Source organism: Electrona antarctica (genome assembly GCF_951216825.1).
Source record: "Electrona antarctica genome assembly, chromosome: 24".
Lineage (NCBI taxonomy): Eukaryota > Metazoa > Chordata > Actinopteri > Myctophiformes > Myctophidae > Electrona > Electrona antarctica.
The window spans coordinates 17,654,611-17,672,110 of record NC_136803.1 but is presented as its reverse complement, the minus strand read 5'-3'; the positions used below and the strand labels follow the sequence as shown (position 1 = coordinate 17,672,110).

The following is a 17,500-nucleotide window of genomic DNA, read 5'->3' as shown; positions in this document are numbered from 1 at the left end:
TTGAGTTTGTGCTTGAAATGTACTGTAATTCTGCAAACTGTTAATAAATTCTTCAATCAATCAATCAATCAAACAGAGCAATAACCTGCCTATATCTCCCAGACTCCCTCCAAGTCAGAGTTAGAGTTAGTTTGAATAAATGTAGAATTATGTGCTGCTGGATAGATGTGAGTGGACCTAATTTAACTGGCAAATAATGTTTGAGTGATTCATTTTAAAAGAAACCTCTCTCTCTCTCACTTATGCCAGTGTGCCAGTGATCGATCTCCCCACCCGTGCCCAAGGTTGCCTATACCCCTGACGTAAAGTACACACCTGAATGTGACAGGACTCACGCTGCTGTTGGGCAGAAACCATCATTTATAACTTTTTATCAGTGGTTCCCATTCCCAAACTTTTTCATGTCAAGGACCCCCAAATTGACACTAATTAGCCCTCAGACCCCCATTTGAAACGATGCGCCAGGGACCTCCCATAAGAGAAGATTTTTACGGCTCTAGCAGTGATTCTCAACCCGTTTGACATGCATTAGTCTATGGACCCCCATTTAATGGCATTTCTATCTCTGGGACGCCCAATTTATATTGTATACTCAATGTTAATTTAACTCTGAGAGTGTACAAAATTGAACCAAATGGACCCGTGCATTTGGTTCCATTTGTACACTCAGAGTTACAGACCCATAAAGGTCCATTTGGTTTCTAACTATATCATTTAGCTGGGGACCCCCTGGAACTCCCTCAAGGACCCCTTGGGGGTCCCCGGACCCCACTTTGGGAACCACTGCCCTACAAATACTAAAGCATCACACAAAAGCATCACAAGTCTACCAGATCCACACGCTTGAAACAAAGTCAAAGTCAAAGTCAAAGTCATACGATTTGTCACACACGTTACCGCAGTGAAATTTGTTCTCCGCATTTGACCCATCTCTTGGAGCAGTGAGCCGCAGCCAAGGAGCGGTGAGCTGCAGCGTGCGCCGCGCTCGGGAATCATTTGATTAGTAGATTTGACCCCCAATCCAACCCTTTGATGCCGAGTGCCAAGCAGGGAGGCATTGGGTCCCATTTTTACAGTCTTTGGTGTGACCCGGCCGGGGATCGAACCCCGACCTCCCAGTTTCAGGGCGGACACTCTAACCACAAGGCCACTGTCTGGTCATCAAAGCGGCAAAGTGACACGTTTTGAGCTTGTAGATCTGCTATACTGCATGTGACCAGATTTGACTGAGAGCCTGCCATCGCGCAAATTCCAGCTTTTCACCAGAGGGGAAAAACGTTTTATTTTATTTTATTTAATTTTTTAAATGAGTTGAGTGGATGTTGTCTATCCATGTCTGATGTCCAAATAAATGACTCACCTAATGCATCCATTAGCTCGTATGTTTTAGTTTATTTCTTCTCCATCTTCATCCACAACCAGCTAATGGATGGGTGCTCAAAACACCTTAGTGACGCACATCCCAGTAAATTCAACGGGAGCTCGAACAAAAGAAATACACTGAAAAAGAAGGAGAAAGTCTGCACACCGTGGCAGAAAAAAACATATACAACGTTTCGGCCTCCTTCATTGCTCAAAAAACCCTTTCATTCATTATATATATATATATATATATTATATATATATATATATATGTCCGTCTATAGCCGTCGTCCATCTATTCATAATAACGAAAGAAACACTTCCTTGTTCGATATATATAGCGGCTGACGGGATCTATCCCATCCCCCAGGGGGGGGGCCAATAGAGTCTCTATGGCAACGGCAATACCTCCAAGCACCCCCCCCCCCCCCCCCCCCCCCCCCCTCCACCCCTCCCTTCCCAGATGCCTAATTGTTGCGCTAATGACGCTGGGCCTGATGGGACTGTTTATGGTGTTCATTTGGGAGCGCTGGCACGGTAATTAGAGCACACCTCACTTCATTACGCAGCAGGAGGGGAATGATGGGGAAGGGGTCGCCGGTGGCAAGCGGGCTATAAAGAAATGGCACGTGGCACATGCATACGCTCACGCACACACGCAAGCGCGTGCACACACACACACATATAGATAACAGACCCAATCACAGCACAGCACGCTCACACACACACACACACAGAATCTCTGGGATTGATGTATGCACAATACAGTATTTGTCGTTATAGTCGAGTGTAAACCGTGTATGTCCAAAACCCTTACATTTTTTTTTCTCATTTAAAACGTTTTAAAATAAATTAGTGAAAATCGACAAGCGTGCAGATCGGTCCATTCTCGCACCCTTCGCGCACCACTGTTGTATGACGAAGTGGGGCATTCGTAGTAAATTAAAAAAAAATAATTTAGGGAAAAACATTAAAAAGTTGAAATATGGAGGTACAAGGTTTCTGCCCAACAGCAACGATATGCCTATTTGTGGACACACGCGTACACACACGAGCGCACACACACACACACACACACACACACACACACACACACACACACACACACACGTGCGCCCTGTGGGAATGGGCTTGTGGTGTTTTATGTTCATTGTGTGAGGAGCCCCAACGCCATTCATTTGCCCCGCAGTAACACTGGCTGCTCACAGACGCATGCGCTGCACGTTGCATTACCGTAGTAACACTGGCTGCTCACAGACGCATGCGCTGCACGTTGCATTACCGTAGTAACACTGGCTGCTCACAGACGCATGCGCTGCACGTTGCATTACCGTAGTAACACTGGCTGCTCACAGACGCATGCGCTGCACGTTGCATTACCGTAGTAACACTGGCTGCTCACAGACGCATGCGCTGCACGTTGCATTACCGTAGTAACACTGGCTGCTCACAGACGCATGCGCTGCACGTTGCATTACCGTAGTAACACTGGCTGCTCACAGACGCATGCGCTGCACGTTGCATTACCGTAGTAACACTGGCTGCTCACAGACGCATGCGCTGCACGTTGCATTACCGTAGTAACACTGGCTGCTCACAGACGCATGCGCTGCACGTTGCATTACCGTATAGCGTAATTATATAATATTCCACCGTGCTTAATGCATTTAGACCGGAGTTAAAAACATTCACTTTGAAAGAATCATATATTCAAAGATTTGCACCACATTTTTACGATTTTTCAAAAATAGCAGACCTACAAGTTCATAGCGCGGCACTCGGTGCCGCGCTATGAGCTTGTAGATCTGCTATTTTTCAATAGCTAAAAGTATAACATAATGCTTGAAACACCAAAAGGGGTTCCCGCCCAAAATGCGTTAAGTTCCCACAGCATCACAGCGGGGAGCCAACCACCACTCCACTCTGCCTCTCAGTGCAGCTCCCACAAGCAATGTTCAAAATGTATGTCATGATACAACCACCGTAACATCAGTGGCTCTCAAACTTTATAATTTCAAGGGCCGGCCCCATAAACTCTGACAGCGTATACTATACACGCCTTACATATAGGGTTCCATTTGGTTCCATTTGTACGCTTTCAGAGTTGCAGAAGGGTCCATTTGGAACCCCTTCAAGGAAGCCCGAGGGTCCCAGCAGGACCACCCTCTGAGAAGAGAACCACTGCTGTACATTATAAATCCGCCTGCACTAAAATCCAGATTATTACTTGAGTGTGTAAAGAATTGACTCGTTTGTGTGAAACATGGAGCTGGAGTCCCCCAGGGATCAACACTGGGCTCCCTCCAAACCCCCCCCCCCCCCCCCCCCCTCTAGCAGTGGCATGGCCAGGATTTTCATTGTGGGGGTGTGCACAATTTAAAGCAAAAAAGGGTTATAGCTATAATTGAACCGTAATACAAGAATACAGGAACGTGAATACATTTATGCAACTATTAACAATGTACGGTTTTAACCCACGTGTGGAAACGTCATAGCTAATCCAACCGATGGATTTTCATTGATATCAAACGAATATCAAAAGAAAAATATTCAGGGTTTATTTATTTTTTTGGGGGGGGGGCTTGGCCTCTCCTTCTGCACCATACTCCTTGCTGTTCGCGCATGCGCGCTGCCGTTCACTTACTTGTTTACCGCTCAGAAAGAATCCCTCGTATCTCCTAATCTAGGGAGCTCTCCATGGTTTTGACCAGATGGATATACTAAGCTCTTCATTTCTGACTTCAACATGCCTCTTGTTCAAAATATGAACGTGAGGGATTATCCAGCGACTGTATCGTAATCATAGCGAGGTAAGCAAGCTACATTATTCCTCACGATTTTTGTACGGAACGGAAGGGGGGGGGGGGGGGGGGGGGGTCGGGTTGCTTTCAGAGTAAAAGCTGCCATATCTGCACGGCACCTCGAGCTGCTATTTTGAAAGAAATCCCGGCGCTGATTGTGTTAATGTGTAGTTATCCAGTGCATTCTCCCTCCCAATACGTCTTCTTGGAATGGATCACTAGCACGAACATTGACAGACACGCACATTGTCCGCACCCACATTGTGTTATCTCTTGCCTGCTAATATAGCGCTAGCTTCTACAATCGACATTGTTTACTCATTGACGTAACGGAGCAGAGCGTAGCTAGCCCTTCATGTGCTACCTCAGCACGGGTCAGAAAGTAGGACACATCATGAAAGTCTTTGAGAGTTGAGAAACAAGGCGAGCCAGCTCTCTATCTCTCTCTCTCTCTCTGTGAATCACAAGGAAGTTGGAGCTTCCAACTTCAGTGTGTGCGTGCGTGCGTGCGTGCGTGCGTGCGTGCGTGCGTGCGTGCGTGCGTGCGTGCGTGCGGTGAATTGAGTCGGTGAATTGAGTCATATAGCACATTTTAAACCCTGCTCACGTCCCGTCCGGGTGTGGACTAGTATACAAAAAAAATGAAGCAAACTAACTAAGCCGTCTGTCCTTATATCCATGTCTCCTCGGTGGGTGGACCAACAACAACATCTCAGATCGCACATAAGCAATTATGGACCATTGGCATCTGCAGGGAGCGAGGAAGCAGATTCATCACTTCGGTGAAATCTCACTCAAATTAAAGAGTGCTGTGGGGGGGGGGGGGGGGGGTGGAGCCGGGGGAGTGAATCACAGGAAGCAGTGGCGGGGTTAATTGATCAGCAGGTGTTTCCAATTTGCACGCTGCAATAACCCTAAACCCGAGCAAATGGGAGGGAGCAGGCGCGCAGATAGGGGGGGGGGGGGGGGGGGATCGACCCCCTCAGTTTCATGAGGAGGGGGGATTATCCCCTCCAAAAAAAAAGCCATGTACCGTGGCTGCATGTGTTTTGCTGTGTTGGCAGTGTTTTGCCGTGAAATCCGCTAAAAAAAACGCGGAAAATCTGCGTAATTATGCGCAAAAGTGAAATTTTTCGCGAGCGCAGATAGGCCCCAAATATGTCCACCCAGTTATAAAATGCTATCTGCGCCCCTGGGAGGGAGTATGGAGTCCCTAAACTACAGGGAACATGGCAGCGCCATTACATTCCTAGTTCGTCCTCCAACCTGACACACCGACATAAAATTGTCAAGACATGCATTGGAGTCAAAAACGAAATAAGAAGAGAGACGTAAACACCCACACTGGGGGAATTGAACCTGTGATCTTGGGGACATGGACCTGACATCTTAACACATCAACGGATTCCATGCCACCATTGGCTCCGGTGCTGAGGCGCCAGTGCCAACAGAATGCACAGCTAAAAGGCCTTGCAAACGTGAAGCGAGGAACGCAGGCATTGTTGCCTGGATCAACACAGTTCTCCTCCAGGTCTGTTGAAGAGTGACGCAACAACGCAAGCGTACAAAGCTAAACAGAATCCAGGTCTGGTGAGTGGGTGTGGTTCTTACCTTGAGGAAGGACAGGTTGCGGTTGCGGTCGATGCTGGTGATCTCCAGGTTGCCCATGACCACCTCGCAGTTCTCGTAGCGCTTCTTCAGCGTGCGGTACTGCTGGTCCAGGTCCGACAGCGTGCTCAGCTTGTTCTCTGTGCCGGGGCACACTGCACGGACGAGAGAGGGAGAGAGAGAGAGAGAGAGAGAGAGAGTTTGGTTTTCATAGTGTCGAACAATGTTCAAGTTCCGAGTGTGGTTCTCAAAGTGGGGTCATACGGTAGGGGTCCCCAAGGGGGTTCCAGGGGGTCCCCCTGAGCAAAATGTGTTAACACTTCTGATGCCCAGGACATCCACACACGTCACACGTCTTAAACCACAGCGTGCTCAGGACGTGGGCAAGTCTTAAGGTCTTTTTTTATCAGTATAAAACTAAAATAGTGCTAAAATGTTTTTGTTTTGTTCAGCCCCTCCAGACCTGTTTGGGTCAGCGTAACCATTTCAAGACTGTACTGTATACATTGGCTATTTGAAAATAGCACATCTGAACATACTGTCAGTATCACTACATACAATCATTATAATACAACACTCCCCGGACGTGCGTGCGTGCGTGAGTGCGTGCGTGCGTGCGTGCGTGCGTGCGTGCGTGCGTGCGCAAAATGGATGATGAAAATGCAATTTTTGAGCGAACACATTGCTTCTCTGTGACATCTTGCACACCTATTTGGAAATTGGAGTGGCTGCGACAGTGGGTCATTTTATGAAATCAAATCCAGTTTGATTCCACGTCACACGTCTTAAACCACAGCGTGCTCAGGACGTGGGCAAGTCTTAAGGTCTTTTTTTATCAGTATAAAACTAAAATAGTGCTAAAATGTTTTTGTTTTGTTCAGCCCCTCCAGACCTGTTTGGGTCAGCGTAACCATTTCAAGACTGTACTGTATACATTGGCTATTTGAAAATAGCACATCTACAAGCTTGCAGATCTACTATTTAAAAGTATGAGAACGACTGCTGTATCCAACAGTTTGATATGCAACAGGCTACGGTCCCCCATTTGATTGCATTTCTATCACTGAAACCCCAATTGATATTGTAAGATCAATGTTCATTTAACTCTGAGACGGGTCCGTTTGGTTCCATTTGTGCACTCTCTGAGTTACAGACCCATAAGGGTCCATTTGGTTCCAAACGATCATTTAGCTGTGGACCTCAAGGACCCCTGGGGGTCCCCGGACTCCACTTTGGGAACCACTCTTATAGCACCAATGGTCAGATGCATACACTAGCATACAGTATCTGATGTATATTTCTCACACATGTCATGAGAGAAAGACGGAGTGGGATCACTGGTTCAAACAACTTCAATGTATAAGGAATAGACAATAAGACATGTAAGAAAGATGTAAGGATAAGACATGTAAGGGCCAACAACAAGGAAAACGAAGGGGAGGCAGTATCGACCAAAATATGAGAAGACCTCGCGAAAGTCAGACAGAAGAAACGGAATAGTCGTGCAGGAGGAAGGGAGACAGCGTGGAACGCTCGGTTCAAACGGAAAAGGAAATAAAGTGTGGAGACGACAGCGGGGCAGATGTGCCCACGGACGGAGGGCGGAGGTGAGGGAATAAAGAGGAATTGGGATGGAGCGGTTACGCAGGGTTACTGAAAAGAGACTTCGCCCTCGTCGATTAACCCATTTAGACCTGAGAACAATTCTACAAATGCCTTCTAAAATGCTGAATGTTTCTATGTCAGTCGTTCTCAAACATTTTCATGTCAAGGACCTCCAAAAATATATGTAATTGGCCGCCGACCCCCATCTGAAAATATGTTGTTCCAGGGACGCCCACCAGAAGCAAAGACTTGAGTAAAAAACGTTCGCTCTGAAAGAATATATATTCAAAGATTTGCAACACATTTTCATTAATTTTCAAAAAATATCAGACCTACAAGTTCATAGCGCGGCACTCGGTGCCGCGCTATGAGCTTGTAGATCTGCTATTTTTCAATAGCTAAAGTATAACATGATGCCTAAAACACCAAAAGGGGTTCCCGTTCAGAATGGGTTAAGGGTCAAATCCGGTGCGGGCGGAGCAATTTGAGAGTGTTAATTTAACTGCTAACCGTGTAAGGATGGACCTTAAATGGACCCTTGTGACTATAGGAGTGAGTGAGTGGGGGGAGGTTATGGACACTCGTGGACAGTGTGGTAAAGAGGCGTACACAGGAGGACTCTATCATTTTCCCATCGTTTCCTCCGATGCGGGTGACCTACAGTCTGGTTCTGTCAAGGGCATGCCGCGTAATGTGTCGTCGACGTCGGCTGAAAACCTTGTATGTTCAATACATGCAATACCGTTGCTTTTCATGAAACTATATGAAGAAAGACATTCTTTGTTCCAATGGATCCTATGCATGGTCACAAGCTCTTTCTTGGTAATACTTTTCATTGGATAAATATTTGTGGAAACCCACAGACATGCACATAAAAAAACTTGTGTAAAACAAAGCATATGCATTTGTGTAGACAAAAACTAAATATGAAATATGGAGATACAATGTTTCTGTTTGACAGAGACACTCAATTTCAAATCGGGGCCGGATGACCTTTATAATGGTGGGTGTGTGAGTGTGTGTGAGCGTGCGAGCGAGCGTGCGTGGGGGGAGGGGGTGGGTGCTGGTAGAGCCATCAGAGATTACACCAGCGGTTCTCAAAGTGGGTTCTGGGGACCCTGTGTGTGTGTGTGTGTGTGGACGCGTTAGTCCGTCATCCGAACATTGCATGTAATTAGCCCGACCTATTTCCACCCAACTTATACACAGACTGCCCCTATGGCTCTTATGTTCCACGCACGCACGCACGTGCACGCACGCACGCACGCACGCACGCACGCACGCACGCACGCACGCACGCACGCACGCACGCACGCACGCACGCACGCACGCACGCACGCACGCACGCACGCACGCACGCACGCACGCACGCACGCACGCACGCACGCACACACACACACACACACACACACACACACACACACACACACACACACACACACACACACACACACACACACACACACACACACACACACACACACACACACACACACACACACACACACACACACACACACACACACACACACACACACACACACACACACACACACACACACACACTCTCCACCACCCTACTACCATCTGGCTCCTGTCAGTATCACTACATACAATCATTATAATACAACACTCCCCGGACGTGTGTGCGTGCGTGCGTGCGTGCGTGTGTGCGTGCGTGCGCGCAAAATGGATGATGAAAATGCAATTTTTGAGCGAACACATTGCTTCTCTGTGACATCTTGCACACCTATTTGCAAATTCGAGTGGCTGTGACTGTGGGTCATTTTATGAAATCAAATCCAGTTTGATTCCTGCAATTTATTTTAGGACGTGCGAGTGGAAGTAGGTAATAATAACCCATTACTGAGACGTGCTTGTGCGTGTGTGCGCGTGTGTGTGTGTGTGTGTGTGTGTGTGTGTGTGTGTGTGTGTGTGTGTGTGTGTGTGTGTGTGTGTGTGTGTGTGGGTGCATGCATGCCCACACAAGTATAGTAGAATTTGGAGGAAATAGTCAGTGTGAGGGACAAGTGTTTTGCTTTGTTTGTTTTATATTTTCTCATTCATCTGCAAGGGCCTTAAAGGGCCACTTCACCCCTTTTGCAACCAGATCTTATTTGAATGAAAACATACTCTCTCTCCCCATGCCTTCGGCCTGGTGGAGACAATCAGTTCGGGGATAAGGGGTGGCACAAGACATATAGCACTTGGTGTACTGTGCAGTGAAAAACGGACGTAGGCCTATAGATAGCAAGTTCAGTTGAACACTGAAAGTTCAGTTCAGTGTTTAGGTGGTTTTAACTAAAAATTAGCCTTTCCTTCGTAGTATATAGGGAACAGAAACAAAATGTCCCCAACTGAGTATAAGGTCATATAGGTCAGATGTGTGCATGAGTGGTGGTGATGACATGTGAGGACATGAGCATTCACACCAGCTCACTGTAGTGTACACTCTGTAGTGTACACTCTGCTCTGTGCTCCCCTAGACTATAGAGCACGCTCCAAGTGTCTGTCAAATGTCCCTCATGTCCTCTCCTTCTCATCTCTCTCTCTCTGACTGTTGCTTTTATCTGTCAGTTATGTGTCAGTCAGTCAGTCAGTCAGTCAGTCAGTCAGTCAGTCAGTCAGTCAGTCAGTCATGTGTCTGTCTTCTATATTTCTCTCCATCTCGTCACATCAACCGTCTCTTCCTTCCACACACAACCCAGAGCTCTGACACTATCATGGATGAGATGACACTCTCTCTCACTTCTCCGTTCCATCTTGTACAATTCATCCTGATTACTTGCGCCTCCCTCCCTCTCTCTCTCTCGCTCTCTCTCTCTCACTCTCTCTATAGTGCGCCTCTCTCTCTCTCTCTCTCTCTCTCTCTCTATAGCACCTCTCTCTCTCTCTATCTCTTCTCTCTCCCCCTCCCCCTCCCCCCAACATGCTGAGCAGTTTCCTTTTTCCCTCTTGATGTGCGGGGTGGCAAAGAGGGCACGTCTACTTGACAACTGTGAAGTGCGTGCGTGCGTGCGTGCGTGCGTGCGTGCGTGCGTGCGTGCGTGCGTGCGTGCGTGCGTGCGTGCGTGCGTGCGTGCGTGCGTGCGTGCGTGCGTGCGTGCGTGCGTGCGTGCGTGCGCATACATATACGCACAAGAGTTGTGAACTCTCAGTTGGATGTGCGCCTGCTTGTGTGCATGCGTGTGTGTGTGTGTGTGCAAGTGCTAGTGTGCTTCTTTGCTGTAGTCGGTGCATGGGTGCGTGTGTGTGTGTGTGTGTGTGTGGGGGGGGATTGCAAGCATTTGTGTATGTGTCTGGGTGCATGTGTGTGTGTGTGTGTGCGTGAGTGTGTGCGTGCGTGCATGTGTGTATGTGTAATATGGGGGCTCTGCCAAGGGGGACAATAGGCCCACTATCTGTACAGTGGTGTCACTGCTCCAACAAAGCACTGCCGGCCAGCCTATTGGCTCACCTCTTTTATTGAACACAACCTCACACACACAGAGAGAGAGAGAGAGAGAGAGATGGGCGTAGAGATGAATGCAGGGATGAGACAGATGGGAAGTGGAGAGGGGGGGGGGGGGGGGTGGTTGATGCGGTAAATGAAAAGGAATTAAGAGTGAGATAGAGAACGAGCGAGGGCAGAAACCGAGAGAGACCGAGAGAGAGAGAGAGAGAGAGAGAGAGAGAGAGAGAGAGAGAGATAGAATAATGCAGGAATGGAAAGATGGAGATATATGGAGGGGGTGGGGGGGGGTCAGAAATGAACAGACAGACAGACAGACAGACAGACAGACAGACAGACAGTGATATACTAATGGCCTCAGTACAATACATACACAGGCAGCTTGTTTCAGTCACTATGGTGACGAGTGTTATGGACGGGAGACGATGACGATGCACTGATAATACTCAGTCCTCTTACTGAACACACATACAGTAGAGAGGACTCACTCTATGGGCCTAATGAGAACCACAACAATACGTCCAGCAACAGGCTGCATGGGAGGATGTGGCCATGGATCATGGCCATATACTCTCTAACCCACCGCTGTTTCTCAAACATTTTTATTTCAAAGACCCCCGGCTGTATAACATCATCATTCATCATAATTTTTCAACCGCGGTCGAGATCATGGATTTCACACAATGCCACGTCAGACTTCCCGGACGGTCCTTCATTCATGCCCCATCCCCCAGTTCCATGCTTACTGATGCATGTTTGTGTCCCTATAGCGATGACATCAGGGAACGGCAGTTTTCTATACCTCTGGTCTGCTTTGAGGCAGAACTCCAGAGAAGAAGGGAAGGTAATAACCTCATGATCAGCTCTGTAGCAGCTTTTCTGGATCGGACTAGTGAAGAAACACGGGGAAGGTTGCCGTATATTAGAGACGTCGACGGGTGGCTCACAGGTCCATCTGACTCAATTTGTACTCTCTCAGAGTTACAGCCCTGTTAACACCCCGAACACCCGGGGTTATTTAATCCATTAAATCATATAGCGCCCAGCGATTTATAGCAGCGGAGCCCATTTAGCGACGTACCGGATGTTATCCCGGATGTGGCTGAAGTAGCTAGATGTAGCCAAAACACTCTCGAGGCGATCGTGATTACTGTACACTTTTTAAAAAACATTCTTCCTCCTTATATAATAATAATGCCAGCTGATGATCATGTATTAGGCACTCCTTCTTTAACAGTTCATTTGCAATCCTCTCAAGGCCTCCTGAGGGTCCCTGGGCCACACTTTGAGAACCACTGCTCTGACCTCAGGCTTTATCCACATGGAGGAAAGACTGGTTTGGGTTTCAAACTGACAGATGTGATGTGATACGGTCTATGCCATGCACATACTCTAGGATGTGATGTGATACGGTCTATGCCATGCACATACTCTAGAATTGTAGCTATCCGGTTTTATTAACCCATTTTAGACCTACAGTACGTTCGATTCCACAAAATGTCTTCTAAATCATGACGGTTTTCAGAAAAACCTACGTTTCTATGTCAGTGGTGCTCAAACATTTTCATGTCAAGGACCCCCAAAAATATTTGAAATTGACCGCCGACCCCCATCTGAAAATATGTTGTTCCAGGGACCCCCCCAGAAGCAAGGATTTGAGTTAAAAACGTTCACTCTGAAAGAATATATATTCAAAGATTTGTACTACATTTTCACAATTTTTCAAAAAAGCATGGTGGAAATAGAAACAAAGGCAGATCGAGGCATAGACAATGATGCAAGCAAAGTCTGTTTCTATTTCTCCATGCGTGCGTGCGTGCGTGCGTGCGTGCGTGCGTGCGTGCGTGCGTGCGTGCGTGCGTGCGCCCGTGCGTGCGTGCGTGCGTGCGTGCGCCCGTGCAAAAACAGAGAGACATATCCCTGCTGCATAACCCAGTTTCTCTCTTCATGGCTTATTCCATCAAGTTGGCTTTCCAGCCCAAACTGACTGAATGGAATCCCTTCAAATTGAATTACAACTTAATCCTCTCCCAGCCCACTTCTCCCACTGATAACACCAGCTACATTACAATGCGTCGCTCTTAAACTGCAGCAAGTGTTGTACTACCTCGACTCTGAGTGTGTGCTCTTGTGTGTGTCACAGTAGGTTCTTTGACTATTCGGTTTCGGGGTTTTTTTGCCACTATTCGGCTGAATATATAGTTTTGGTGGGCGAATATTCAGTGCATCCCTATTTTTTTTTGTGTAGAGCCTGTGGAGTTATAGCAGTAACATTGATTTCTTTCTTTTCTCCAGCAGCAGCTTGGCGCTCGATAGCCTGGCCCAGCCAGCGTGCGTTCTGGTCTAGAGGGGTGGGCACACGTACATTCTCCAGCAAGCGCTGGAGAATCTTGGTTGACCTTTATTATTTGTATGTAATCAGGGGTGCACATTATTATTGTGGTCTAGTCCTCAGAGGAGCACCTGTCTATGTAGCTTGGTGCGCACAGCAAGGACGGGCAGATACAAAGATGCAAAGCTACACAGAGTAACAGACAGTATTTGTATTTGTTTAGCAGCAGAAGGACGTTTGTTAGCAGCTCACACACTCCCACTGTATCGTTCCTAAACACAGATACAATGAATTACTCGACTAATGCTGCAGCTGTGAGCTGTACTATGTTTAGGTCATTCCAAACCCAATAACGTGGGTCCATTGTTTAACTCATTTATTGCGGCTAACTGTTAGTATACAGTAAACCCCAGTTCCTGCAGGTGCCACCATACGCGTTCACTTTAAAAGACAGAGTTTTCCCGCCCCGACTTATGGAGGTTTGAAAATCCTCCTTTCAACTGCTTTACGCCGTGATTATATTTTCAATCCCATAGTTGGAGCGGTGGGGCGTTGCCATAGGAACCGGACCAATGTTAAACGCTGCAGTTGGACTCAACCATTATATAGACGGAGTATACGCTGGGGTACGTACATATGCGGACCTGGGATATGACGCCACCTAGTGTCCGTATACAGTAAATACGGACATGGGAAAGAAAGAATTAAGAGACACATGCATGGTTTTCATATTTAATATGGTCGCTCTGAACGGAATCAAAACAACTTTCCCTTTCACTTTCAATGTTTACAATCGAAACGGACGTCCTCTATCTGACTTCTTCAAAATAATCACCACTCAGTAATGATTAGTCAACACTAGTTTTATTTCTAAGTAGTACTGTCAGGACGTTAAGGCACGTTGGGGTGCCTGGCTCAGCTCAGCTGAATGTTATGTCAGGAGGAGGGATTTCTACATTCCTGCCTCAGCTGTCGCTACGCAAATGCGCTTGGCATGCCTTTGATCTGTCGTGTACCAAACTTTTTGACGACGCATGCGCACTGGCGTACCAGTTATGTGCAGGCCTGTATATAATATATATATATATACATAATATCAATTTATTGATAGATTGATAGTAGACTGACAGGAAATGGTAGACTGACAGGAAATGGGGGAGAGAGATGGGGGGGAAGACACGCGACAAAGGTCGTCGGGATCGGGAGTCGAACCCGCGGCACGCCGTCAGGCTGGCTCAGCAGCCGAGGTGCCCAGACGGTTGAGCTAACCGCCCAGGCCTAATAAAGGCTTTCTATTGTATTCATCCTCCCGTTACGTCTGGAGTGCCTGCGAGGTTCTGTTAATGACCTGCTGTGGGATCACTTTGCTGTGCTTTGTTTGAACTGGATTTTCAATAATAAATTAGATTATTTGAAACAAAACACAGAAACAGTATTCATGACCAGGATTGCTTTTATCAATTCTGTTTTCGTTTTCTTCAATGAACAGAACAAGGAGTTATGTAACTTTGCTGCATGCCGGGTTGGATAAATGGATTTAAAAAAGTGATGCGTGAAGATTTATTGATTATGAGCCCATTCAACTACTTAGTTTAATAGTCGACATCTCCATCCACACACAAGATTACTTTATTTTTTTTATTGTTCTAATGTTTTTTATCCCACGATTTTGCAACCCAGTTTTTCACCCAGTGTCAATTATCTAATGTAATCCTGGGTGGGGGGGGGGGGGGGGGGACTGACCTCATGCTTCCTTCTATGCATGAGGAGTCCAAGCTGCTTCTTTTCACCTGACAGGGGAGAGTTTCCCCGGTAGGACGTAGCGCGTGGAAGGAACACGTTATTCCGACCAGTTCCTTTCCCCTCCATCAGGCGCCCCCGGCTAGCCAGGGGGAGGTAGTTTAGATACCAGGATTACTGCATGTTTTTTGTGAGGGTACCTATACCCTAGGGGACACGGGGAGAACATGCAAACTCCACACAGAAAGGCCCTTTCGCCAACAAGATTACTTTATGATTACTTTATTAACAAATTGCAGTACGGCGGTACAATTACACGAGTCACGCTAAAAGTCACACAAAAAAGGCATGAGGGCCTGTTTCCATTGTGGTCCTATTCAATGAATCAAGTACAATACAGTATACAGTATGAATAGATTATAACTGCTGGTAATGCAATGACACCACAGGTACACACATTTGCATGTGTACACACTTTCTTTCTCTCTCCCTCTCTCTCATAAGCTAGGCTGAACACCTGTGCTCTCATCCACAATTCCTTCCCAGAGAAACTCATCTATCCGTGTCCCTCCTCTCACACGCACGCACACGCACGCACATGCACACACACGAACACAACAACACACCACAACACAGCCCACGGCCTAGGCTGACTCCCTGCCCACACACCTGGCTTCTACAGCCTCTGGGATGCTCTGAGCGCAACAATAGAGGATGGCTTTTACCCAGCATGACAAGACTCATCATCTCCACCTCTGTCTCTCTCTCTCTCTCTCTCTCCATCGCACGCACACACACACGCACGCACGCACGCACGCACGCACGCACGCACGCACGCACGCACGCACGCACGCACGCACTCTCACCTTTTCTTCTCTAGGTAAAAAGAAAATCAACCACCACCCAATCAAACACAGTTCAGAACTACAGCGGAGAGGAAAAGCCAGATCAGGCTATAGTTTATTATGTGATTCAATCCAACATCGAGGCTTTGGGAGAGAATTTGTATAGAAACGGGCACGGCGGTACATACGTTCAAATAAGGATTTGACTTGATTTGTAAAACAAATGAATAAATAAAGGATAATAATGCTGACACAGCATGCCAGGTATATCTTTACCTGAGCCCTGGGTCTTATAGCTAGGCTCAGAGCACTGCACGGAAAACATCAACCACAAATACAACCCACTGAAGGTTTCACATGTGAGCCTTTCTTATCGATGAGGCTTGGGCTGGTCACCTATACCAGTGGTTCTCAAACTGTTTCATGTCAAGGACCCCCAAATTGACATGTATTAGCCTGCGGACCCCCATTTGTAGCAGTCACTTTAGGAGATGCTCTGATAATCGGCCATCGATCGGAGATCGGCCGTATTGGCCGATATTCACTCCGATCGGTGATCGGCAATTTACCCTATCTAGAGAAACCGATCTTTTACACTATTTAAGTGGTATAAATGTCAATCAGATATATAGTGTAATATCATTTTGCATTTTTGTGACAGGCCTAAACATTCTTTGACGTGGGTTTTGAGTTTTTGACATCATTATAATACTTTTGGGAATATTCAAATTTGCCTCTTACACACAAGATCGGTATCGGCCATATCGGTATCGGCCGATCATGAGAAAAACAATCGGTGACTCTGGGATCGGCCCCAAAAAACCTGATCGGAGCATCCATGATCACTTTCAACCGTTTTCATTTCAAGGAGCCCCAGTTTGACATGCATTAAGCGATACGGAAGCCCATTTTAACGTCATTTCCATCTCTGGGACCCCAATTTATATTGTAAAATCAATGTTAATTTAACTCTGAGAGTACAAATGGAACCGAATGGACCCGTGAGGGGTCCAGCGTTAGAATCCAGCGTTATAATCCAGAGTCCACATGAGTGGCAGAGTACAATACGCATTACAACATACTGTACATAATAGTACAGTAATACAACGGTCATCATGTACAGAATTCACTGCACACCCGCGGACTCAATAAGTGACACTGAATGTGACAGTTAATATTGTGTGCCTAAAATGACCGTCTACACTGACTCCAGCAGCCCGAGGAGACAAGGGAGACAAGTTATTGTCGAAAAACCCTCCAGCAGCTCATGTTGGAATTACTTGTTCATTCCACAGCATTTTGAGTCCGGCAAAAAAACGGGGAAAAAAATATGAACTCGCTCGACGCTGGGCTTTGTTAGCGGAGAGTAATTTCGGGGATAAAAAGGACGTTTCACATCAACGGACAGACAGCACTGAAGAATCCCACACGCAAAAAAAAAATAAGAACAGAAAAAAGAAAAAAAGGAAAATATCAGAGACAGGCAACATTTTTGGGGACCCAGTCTTTTATATTATAAGACGTAGAAAATGTGCAACGGCGTGCGTGCAATCCGTGCGTGCGTGCATGCATGCGCGTGCACGTGTGAGTCTACAAACAAGGCTGGCAGGATGCTCATTCATTTGGTTTAACCCATTGGGGCCTGATTCATGCAGATTCTACAAAATGTCTTCAAAATCATGCGAGTTTTCTGAAAAACCTATGTTTCCATATATGAGTGGTTCTAAAACCATTTCATGTCAAGAACCCCAAGAAT

General features: G+C 46.8%; 1 protein-coding gene across 4 annotated transcripts in view; it reads right to left on the bottom strand.

The window, feature by feature from the left end:
* The window catches only part of LOC306917336 (receptor tyrosine-protein kinase erbB-4-like), a 467,869-nt gene that overhangs the window by 284,921 nt on the left and 165,448 nt on the right, over positions 1-17,500 (bottom strand). For all 4 annotated transcript variants that reach the window (XM_079495511.1, XM_079495513.1, XM_079495512.1 and 1 more), the window contains exon 2: positions 5,775-5,926. In XM_079495511.1, the coding sequence (XP_079351637.1) occupies positions 5,775-5,926 (152 nt within the window). The remainder of the gene's footprint in view (positions 1-5,774; positions 5,927-17,500) is intronic.